The sequence below is a fragment of the Phoca vitulina genome, unplaced genomic scaffold (genome assembly GCF_004348235.1).
Source record: "Phoca vitulina isolate PV1807 unplaced genomic scaffold, GSC_HSeal_1.0 scaffold11, whole genome shotgun sequence".
NCBI classification, from domain to species: Eukaryota; Metazoa; Chordata; class Mammalia; order Carnivora; family Phocidae; genus Phoca; species Phoca vitulina.
Window position 1 is genome coordinate 48,988,754 of NW_022589714.1, and position 10,885 is coordinate 48,999,638.

The following is a 10,885-nucleotide window of genomic DNA, read 5'->3' on the forward strand; positions in this document are numbered from 1 at the left end:
CTGTCTCACATTGAGGTCTTTCAACCATTTGGAGTCTATTTTTGTGTGTGGTGTAAGGAAATGGTCCAGTTTCATTCTTCTGCATGTGGCTGTCCAATTTTCCCAACACCATTTGTTGAAGAGACTGTCTTTTTTCCATTGGACATTCTTTCCTGCTTTGTCAAAGATTAGTTGACCATAGAGTTGAGGGTCCATTTCTGGGCTCTCTATTCTGTTCCATTGATCTATGTGTCTATTTTTGTGCCAGTACCATACTGTCTTGATGATGACAGCTTTGTAGTAGAGCTGGAAGTCTGGAATTGTGATGCCGCCAGCTTTGCTTTTCTTTTTCAACATTCCTCTGGCTATGCGGGGTCTTTTCTGGTTCCATACAAATTTTAGGATTATTTGTTCCATTTCTTTGAAGAAAGTGGATGGTATTTTGATGGGGATTGCATTGAATGTGTAGATTGCTCTAGGTAGGATTGACATCTTCACAATATTTGTTCTTCCAATCCATGAGCATGGAACGTTTCTCCATTTCTTTGTGTCTTCCTCAATTTCTTTCATGAGTATTTTATAGTTTTCTGAGTACAGATCCTTTGCCTCTTTGGTTAGATTTATTCCTAGGTATCTTATGGTTTTGGGTGCAATTGTAAATGGGATCGACTCCTTAATTTCTCTTTCTTCTGACTTGTTGTTGGTGTATAGGAATGCCACTGACTTCTGTGCATTGATTTTATATCCTGCCACTTGACTGAATTCCTGTATGAGTTCTAGCAGTTTTGGGGTGGAGTCTTTGGGATTTTCCACATAAAGTATCATATCATCTGCAAAGAGTGAGAGTTTGACTTCTTCTTTGCCAATTTGGATGCCTTTGATTTCTTTTTGTTGTCTGATTGCTGTGGCTAGGACTTCCAATACTATGTTGAATAGCAGTGGTGATAGTGGACATCCCTGCCGCGTTCCTGACCTTAGGGGGAAAGCTCTCAGTTTTTCCCCATTGAGAATGATATTCGCTGTAGGTTTTTCATAGATGGCTTTTATGATATTGAGGTATGTACCCTCTATCCCTATACTCTGAAGAGTTTTGATCAAGAAAGGATGCTGTACTTTGTCAAATGCTTTTTCTGCATCTATTGAGAGGATCATATGATTCTTGTTCTTTCTTTTGTTAATGTATTGTATCACGTTGATTGATTTGCGGATGTTGAACCAACCTTGCAGCCCAGGGATAAATCCGACTTGGTCGTGGTGAATAATCCTTTTAATGTACTGTTGGATCCTATTGGCTAGTATTTTGGTGAGAATTTTTGCATCCATGTTCATCAGGGATATTGGTCTGTAATTCTCCTTTTTGATGGGGTCTTTGTCTGGTTTGGGGATCAAGGTAATGGTGGCCTCATAAAACGAGTTTGGAAGTTTTCCTTCCATTTCTATTTTTTGGAACAGTTTCAGAAGGATAGGTATTAATTCTTCTTGAAATGTTTGGTAGAATTCCCCTGGGAAGCCATCTGGCCCTGGGCTTTTGTGTTTTGGGAGATTTTTGATGACTGCTTCTATTTCCTTAGTGGTTATAGGTCTGTTCAGGTGTTCTATTTCTTCCTGGTTCAGTTTTGGTAGTTGATACATCTCTAGGAATGCATCCATTACTTCCAGGTTATCTAATTTGTTGGCATAGAGTTGCTCATAATATGTTCTTATAATTGTTTGTATTTCTTTGGTGTTGGTTGTGATTTCTCCTCTTTCATTCATGATTTTGTTGATTTGGGTCATTTCTCTTTTCTTTTTGATAAGTCTGGCCAGGGGCTTATCAATCTTGTTAATTCTTTCAAAGAACCAGCTCCTAGTTTCGTTGATCTGTTCTACTGTTCTTTTGGTTTCTATTTCATTGATTTCTGCTCTGATCTTTATTATTTCTCTTCTCCTGCTGGGTTTAGGCTTTATTTGCTGTTCTTTCTCCAGCTCCTTTAGGTGTAGGGTTAGGTTGTGTACTTGGGACCTTTCTTGTTTCTTGAGAAAGGCTTGTATTGCTATATACTTTCCTCTTAGGACTGCCTTTGCTGTATCCCAAAGATTTTGAATAGTTGTGTTTTCATTTTCATTGGTTTCCATGAATTTTTTTAATTCTTCTTTAATTTCCTGGTTGACCCATTCATTCTTCAGTAGGATGCTCTTTAGCCTCCATGTATTTGAGTTCTTTCCGACTTTCCTCTTGTGATTGAGTTCTAGTTTCAAAGCATTGTGGTCTGAAAATAGGCAGGGGATGATCCCAATCTTCTGGTACCGGTTGAGACCTGATTTATGACCTAGGATGTGATCTATTCTGGAGAATGTTCCATGGGCACTAGAGAAGAATGTGTATTCCGTTGCTTTGGGATGGAATGTTCTGAATATGTCTGTGAAGTCCATTTGGTCCAGTGTGTCATTTAAAGTCTTTATTTCCTTGTTGATCTTTTGCTTAGACGATCTGTCCATTTCAGTGAGGGGGGTGTTAAAGTCCCCCACTATTATTGTATTGTTGTCGATGTGTTTCTTTGCTTTTGTTATTAATTGCCTTATATAATTGGCTGCTCCCATGTTAGGGGCATAGATATTTACAATTGTTAGATCTTCTTGTTGCATAGACCCTTTAAGTATGATATAGTGTCCTTCCTCATCTCTTATTACAGTCTTTGGTTTAAAATCTAATTTGTCTGATATAAGGATTGCCACCCCAGCTTTCTTTTGGTGTCCATTAGCATGGTAAATGGTTTTCCACCCCCTCACTTTCAATCTGGGGGTGTCTTTGGGTCTAAAATGAGTCTCTTGCAGACAGCATATCGATGGGTCTTGTTTTTTAATCCAATCTGATAGCCTGTGTCTTTTGATTGGGGCATTTAGCCCATTTACATTCAGGGTAACTATTGAAAGATAGGAGTTCAGTGCCATTGTATTGCCTGTAAAGTGACTGTTACTGTATATTGTTTGTGTTCCTTTCTAGTCTATTTTGCTTTTAGGCTCTCTCTTTGCTTAGAGGACCCCTTTCAATATTTGTTGTAGGGCTGGTTTCGTGTTTGCAAATTCCTTTAGTTTTTGTTTGTCCTGGAAGCTTTTTATCTCTCCTTCAATTTTCAATGACAGCCTAGCTGGATATAGTATTCTTGGCTGCATATTTTTCTCATTTAGTGCTCTGAATATGTCCTGCCAGTCCTTTCTGGCCTGCCAGGTCTCTGTGGATAAGTCTGTTGCCAATCTAATGTTTCTACCATTGTAGGTTACATATCTCTTCTCCCGAGCTGCTTTCAGGATTTTCTCTTTGTCTCTGAGACTCGTAAGTTTTACTATTAGATGTCGGGGTGTTGACCTATTTTTATTGATTTTGAGAGGGGTTCTCTGTGCTTCCTGGATTTTGATGCCTGTTTCCTTCCCCAAATTAGGGAAGTTCTCTGCTATAATTTGCTCCATTATACCTTCTGCACCTCTCTCTCTTTCTTCTTCTTCTGGGATCCCAATTATTCTAATGTTGTTTCGTCTTATGGTATCGTTTATCTCTCGAATTCTGCCCTCGTGATCCAGTAGTTGTTTATCTCTCTTTTTCTCAGCTTCTTTATTTTCCATCATTTGGTCTTCTATCTCACTGATTCTTTCTTCTGCCTCATTTATCCTAGCAGTTAGCGCCCCCATATTTGATTGCACCTCATTAATAGCCTTTTTGATTTCTACTTGGTTCGATTTTAGTTCTTTTACTTCTCCAGAAAGGGTTTCTCTAATAACTTCCATGTTTTTTTCAAGCCCAGCTAGTATCTTTAAAGTGATGATTCTGAACTCTAGATCTGACATCGTACTAATGTCCGTATTGAGTAGGTCCCTGGCAGTCGGTACTACCTCTTGTTCTTTTTGTTGAGGGGATTTTTTCCGTCTTGTCATTTTGTGCAGAGGAGAATAGATTAATGAGAGAACAAAATGCTAGCAGGGTAACAACGTCCCCAGAAAATATACTCTAAACAAATCAGAAAAGACCTGAAGCAGTGGGAAAAGAAAGGGAAAGAGAGAAAAAAGAAAAGGAAAGAAAAAAAGAAAAAAAGAAAAAGATAAAGATAAAAACAAACAAAAGCAGAACAAAACAGAACAAAACAAAAACAGAATGTGATCAAATATGATCAGGCTGGATTATAGATCAGTGCCACACACTAGATTTTGGGTGTATTTTGGTCTGTTAAAAGAAAGTCCCTCCCAAAATTTTAAAGAAAGAAAAACTTATATATGTACAAAAATAAGGGTTGATATGATGAAGGGATGGAATATGACTGTAAAGATGGAAATTATAAAAAATTTTAAAAAAGGATTTGATAAGTTGTTTGAAAAAAGAAAGAAGAGGATTAAAAAAAAAAGAAAGAAAAAAGGGAGAGAATGTGATCAGGCAGGGGAGTAGAAAAAAACCATACACTAGAGATTTAGAGTATATTTTGATCTGTTAGAAGAAACTATCTCAAGATTTTAAAGAGAGAACAACTTATATATATATGCCAAAAATACGGGTAACTACTATGAAGGGATAGAATATGACTTTAAAAATGAAAAATAAAAATGTTTTTTTTTTTTAAAAGGGATTGATAAGATGTTGGTTGAAAAAGGGAAAAAGAAAAATTCAAAAAAAAAGAAAAAAGGAAAAAAGAAAAAAAGACAGTTAAAAAAAATAATTAACTTTGAAAGACTAAAGAATCATGGTAAAAAAGCCATGAATTCTATGTGCAGTGTTCCCCTAGCGCTGGAGTTCTGCCGTTCTCATTGATCGGTAAACTTGGTCTTGGCTGGCTGTTCTTGCTGATCTTCTGGGGGAGGGGCCTGTTGCCGTGGTTCCCAAATGTCTTTGCCGGAGGCAAAATTGCCCCGCCCTTGCCGGTCCGGGCTAAGTAATCTGCTCGGGTTTGCTCTCCGGAGCTTTTGTTCCCTGCAAGCTTTCCGTACAGCTTTGGAGGCGGAGAGTGAAAATGGCGGCCTCCCAGTCTCCGCCCCGGAGGAGCCGAGAACTCGGGGTCCCGCTCCTCAGCGAGCCCCCAGTGAAAAGCAGTCAGTCACTCCCGTCTCCCCGGTCTCCGGCCACACTCCGCACTCACCCGGCCTGTGACCGCGCCTTTCTATCTGGCACCCGACCCCGGGTGGAGTCTCCAAGCCCAGCAGATCCCCGCGGTGCGCTCCCGCACCTCTCCTCCCGGGGGAAGAAGGTGAGTCTCCCCGGATCTGCCGCTTGTTGGGTCCCTGCTGGAGGAGCAGTGGCCCGACTGTGCCGCGGATCACGGTTTATAGCAACCCCGAGCTGAGAGCCCGCGCCTGGGCTCCGTCTCTGCAGCCGGCTTCCCTGCTCCGGTACCTGGGAGCTCTGCCGCACTCAGGCACCCCCGGTCTTTCTGTGACCCCGAGGGTCCTGAGACCACACTGTCCCGCGAGGGTTCCACCCCCCACTTCGCCACCAGAGTGACGTCCCTCAGCGGAGCCGACTTCTAAAAGTTCCGATTTTGTGCTCCGCGGCTCTATCACTTGCCAGAAGCGGCCGATGGAGGCCCCTCCCCCGCCGTCTATCCTCCCGAATATCACCTGGGATTCACTTCTCCGCACGTCCTACCTTCCAGAAAGTGGTCGCTTTTCTGTTTAGAGAGTTGTTGCTCTTCTTTTCTTTGATCTCCTGTTGGGTTTGTAGGTGTTCAGAATGGTTTGATCCCTATCCAGCTGAATTCTTGAGAGGAGACGAAATCCAGGTCTCCTACACCTCCGCCATCTTGCTCCGCCCCCCTACTCTCTTCTTTGATTTCTTTAACAATGTTTTATAATTTCCAGAGTACAAGTCTTTGGTTCAGTTTATTCTTAAGTATTTTATATTTTTTGTTGCTATTGTGACTGTGATTGTTTTCTTAACTTCTATTTGGATACTTCATTGTCTGTGTATAGAAGGGTGATTGATGTTTGCATTTTGATTTCATATCCTGCAACTTTACTGGATTTGTTGATAAGTTCTTATTTTATTTTATTTTTTTGCTGATAAGTTCTAAAAGTTTTTTGTTGTTGTTGTTGAGTCTTAAGGGTTTTCTGTCTGTACAAGCATGTCATCCACAAACAGGGATAATTCTACTTCTTCTTGTCTGATTTGGATACCTTTTATGTCTTTTTCTTGTCTAATTGCTCTGGGTAGGACTTCCATAATTATGTTGAAAAGAAGAGGCAAGAGTGGGCATCCTTGGCTTGAACCAGATCTTGGAAAGCTCTCAGTTTTTCCCCATTGGTAAGATAGGCTGTGGCTTTTCATATATGACCTTTATTGTGTTGAGTTTAAGGTCCCTCTATACTTTTGTTGAGAGTTTAATCATGAATGGATGTCGAACTTTCTCAAGTGCCCTTTCTGTGTCTGTTGAGGCGATCAAGTATTGTTTTTCCCTTTCATTTTGTTAATGTGGTGTATCACATTGATTGATTTGCTTATGTCCAAATATCCTTGCATCCCAGAGTTAAATCCCACTTAGTCATGGTGTATAATTCCTTTAATACACTGTTGAATTTGGTTTGCTTGTATTCTTTTGAGAATCTTGAATATATATTCATTATGGGTATTGGCCTGCAATTTTCTTTTCTAGGGTTGTCTTTGTCTGGTTTTGTTGTCAGGGTAATGTTAGCCAACAAAGAATTGATTATAAATTACTGGCTGCCTGGAATCTAATTGGGGGTCCACAGTTGTCTGTTGAAGGAGTCTTTAAATTGCAGCTTCTCTGTGTGACTTAAAGTTTATCATAAATGGAAAATCCAGAATGAATTTATCACACGACTTCCTAGACCACAGAAATGAGGGCAATGCTGCACAGTGGCAGAAATAAAGGATGTTTGAAGAATATGTCAACACAAGGCTCACCCTGTCATTTCAGGGTTGAGCTCAGGGAGCCCAAGCTCCAGGTGAAGCTCCTTCCCCTGCTCAGGAGCCTTTCTGAGTGGCTGTCAAGGGGCCTTAACAGACCATCCTAACAGTAGGAGGAGGGTGTGAGGGGATCTGACCATCATCTCTGTTACTGCAGAGATGACAAGAGTTGATTTGGGTGGTCTTGTCAGAGTCCTTGTCCTTTCTCAGGGCTTCACGTGCCCCAACTTGAAGTTGCTCAACTGGTTGCTCAGGCAGGGAGGGAGCCACCAAACAAAGCTCAGGGAGCCCTATACAACTTATAGCTTGCAAGGGCTGTGCTGCTGCAGCAGCACTTCATTTCTCTCCGATCTCCCAAGCCTGTCTTCTTGCTCTGTGCTCTGTCCCTCAGCCTCGGAGCCCCTGGCCCCATCCAGTTTGGAGTCTGTGCTGTCTTCTACCAGCCCTGCCTGCTCTCCTCCCCCACATCGAACTCCATTTCCTGTTCCGCTAAGAGGCTTCTCCACCTGTTTTTCAATCAGGACATAGTTCTGTTAGTTCTGAATAGTGGTTTCAATTTTTTCCTCTTTTAAAGTAGTTGACTTTTAAAAAATTTTTGATGTAGTTCCAATAGTTTATTTTTGCTTTAATTTCGCTTGCCTCAGGAGACATTTAGAAAAATGTTGCTATGATTGTTGGTGGGAATGCAAACTGGTGCAGCCACTGTGGAAAACACTATGGAGGTTCCTCAAAAAGTTGAAAATAGAAATATCCTATGATCTAGTAATCACACTACTGGCTATTTACCCAAAAAATATGAAAACACAAATTCAAAAGGATATATGCACCCCTGTGTTTAATGCAGCATTATTTATAATAGCCAAACTATGGAAGCAGCCCAAATGTCCTTCAATAGATGAATGGATAAAGAAGATGTGGTTTATATACGATGGAATGTTATTCAGTAATAAAAAAGAATGAAATATTGCCATTTGCAATAACATAGATGGAGCTAGAGAGTATAACACTAAGAAAAATAAGTCAGTCAGACAAAGACAAATACCATATGATTTCACTCATATGTGGAATTTAAGAAATAAAACAAATGAACAAAGGATAAAAAGAGACAAACCAATACACAGACTCTTATCTATAGAGAACAAACTCGTGGTTACCAGAGGGCAGGTGGGTGGGGGGATGGGTGAAATAGGTGAAGAGGATTAAGAGTACATTTATCTTGATGAGCACTGAGTAATGTATAGAATTGTGGAGTCACTATATTGTACACCCAAAATAATATAACATTGCATGTTAACTACTGGGATTAAAAACTTAAAAAAAAAAGTAAAGTAATTGACTTTTTTTTCAAAGTGAAATCTTATTTTCAAAGCAGACAAATGTCACACAAAGGTCTCTCTTTCCTATGTGCACTTGAAAAATATTACAGACTTTCTAAAACTCTTGAAAACATCTGAATTTTCTCGAGTAGAGCTTGAAAACTTCAGGTGTAAAATACATCATCTTTCTAGACTAGGACATATTAAGAATATGTAATTACCATAGGATATAAGGAAGGTAATGTGGACAGAGCAATAAGGATGTCTGCAGACCAGCTGTGTGGCTTTGGGCAAGTAAAGCAACCTGTTAGAGTCTCAACTTTTTCACCTGTAAAAAAGGATGTTATTATCATTATTATTTACCTTGAAGGACTACTGTTGAAATTAAATAAAATGATATAAATAAAACCTAGAGCATAGTGTCTGGCCCTGGTCACTGGAGGTTAGAGCCCTTCCCCTTCTCAAGCTATGATGGCTTAGATTATGTGGAGACAAAGAGCCCTAGTTTGTTCAGAATGGCTCAAATGGAGCTGCCCTTTGAGGCACAACATTAATGCTTGAAAAGGAGCTTTTATTAACTTAATACTGATAATTTCTTTCTTTCCACCTCTTCTTTCACTTGGGAAAGGGAGATAGAAGAAGTGGAGTAAACAAAAGATTAAATCCCCAGGTGTCCTCTGCCTCCCAGGTGTGTGATAGGATAGAGTCCCAGGGCTTAAATGCCAGAATGGTAAATGTCATGAACAAAGGATGTTTCAAGTGGCTGTTGGAGCTACAGTTCTGTTTCATCCATGACTTGGATACTTCCTTTCTCCACAGTTTTCTTCATGACCCAATAGTCTCTAGTATTTTCTCAACAACTTCAGCATCTCCCCTTTTGTCTCTTTTTATTTTTGCTCTGTTGAAAGTTGAAGAAATCCTGAGGAGTTGGAGGCATAAGAAACTGGAGGAATGTGCCCAACCCATTGGGTCCAAGTTTTCAGGACTCACATTTCACTCAGTAATGAGTTCCTCAGCATCAAAACTGTGCAGAGAGCTCCTGGTCCACCTGCTTGCTCCCTACAGTAGTCTTTCTCACAAGGCAATGAGACTCTATTCATTCCTTTTAAATCTGAACCCACTGGCTTCATCTCACCCCACCCCTCCCACCACCCACCACACTGCTCGCTATTCACCCCAAAGGAGACCCCAGCTCTGATTTCCAATGTACTCGTATCAGCACAACTGCCCCTGGACCCCAGAACAGCATTGCTTCTCCTGTCACCTCCTGTGGGACACTGTCGCATCTCACCAGCTACTTCCACAGTTCCTCTGGCTGTCTAGGACTGTCGCTTCTCCATTTCTTCTCTCATGGCAGGCATGAGCACACAGCTGAGCTGCCCTGTCTAACTCTCTGCCCTTCTGAGGCAGAAATGTATGAAATTTTCCCTTCCCCTCATCTGAGAAATGGGTACATTGGGATGGAGTTTGAGCAGATGAATTTGGGAGTTTCAAATGCTATTATCCCCGGAAATTAAGGAAGGGACCTGAGAGTACCTGATCCTCAGGAGGAAGTGGGGCTGGCCTTATGGATGGGGATGAGGAGGCTGGGAAATTTTAACATAAACAAATTCACCATTCTATCACTAATGGTTTCTTGGTGGTGAACTGGAACTAGAAGAGGCCATTTCCTGTTTTTCACTTCTTCTCTGGTCCTGTCCTGATGTGCCCTGATCCAATTCCTAATGTGAGGGACAGTCAGCTGCAACTGGTATCCTGTCGGCCTTAACCACAGCTTGTCATCACCCTCCTCTGCTGCTCTGGCCATCACTGGTCATGGAATGAGGGTTCCTGCCTGATTCTGTGGAAGGGGCCCCTACCTGGAGCACTGATTCTACAGAGTGATCTTCAAATCTTGGACAATGCAGACTAACCATAATTTCCCCTTTCTGATCTTTGATGGATGTTGAAATGTCATTTTGATGACCCTTTTGTGAGAACTTTGCCCCTCCAAAATCACTCCAGACCACCAGGTACCATCGTCCCCATCACACGCACACCCTGATCTCTTTCTCTCTCTGCTGAGAATAGCAGCCCCTGCACGATGTCAGAGCCCTAAAGCCTTTCTCAGGGAGTGAGCCCACATGGAAAGCCCCCTAAGGTCATTCCCCTGAGCTGGATCCTCCAAGAGGAGCAGCTCTGCACTTACCTGGGGTGTCTCTGCTCTGAACCAAAGGGGAGCTTAGCATCACCAAGGACATCATGAGAGCGGCCATCCCTGGGACCCCAGTGATCCTCGGGACCACCATCCTGGAGCCTGGGAAAGGATGGGGGCTGAGAGACTTGCAGTCAGAGCAGCTCTCACTCAATGGGCCCCATTCCTAAAATATCAGACAAGATGAGCTTGGGCAGCCTTCCTTATCCCCGGGTGTGACCAGATTCTGAAAAATGAACCAATAAACAGGAATTGTCACTCATCAGACAGAAGTTTGGTATAAAACACATGATTCTTTAAGGTGTAAGATTCACTGAAGACAGTATAAGGAAAGGGATCCTCATTTTGAGCAACTGGGTGAGTCATAAGTATTGATTGTTTTATATACTTTCCTCCCTAGGAACAGATCCCAGGGAATGTCATTCCTTCTCCATGGTGAACGCCATCCCCCTTGCACAGACATGTTCTGGGACAGAGCAAGTCCTAAACAGTGTGTTAATGACTTGGGGGGGA

The 10,885-nt window shown here is 41.6% G+C and overlaps 1 protein-coding gene across 1 annotated transcript in view; it reads right to left on the bottom strand.

Annotated features, from left to right (window-relative positions):
• The window catches only part of LOC116635822 (HLA class II histocompatibility antigen, DP beta 1 chain-like), a 16,135-nt gene extending 5,702 nt beyond the window's left edge, over positions 1-10,433 (bottom strand). The window contains 1 exon segment of the mRNA XM_032410127.1: positions 10,367-10,433. Within this exon segment, the coding sequence (XP_032266018.1) occupies positions 10,367-10,433 (67 nt within the window).
• Between the last annotated feature and the right edge of the window lie 452 nt (positions 10,434-10,885).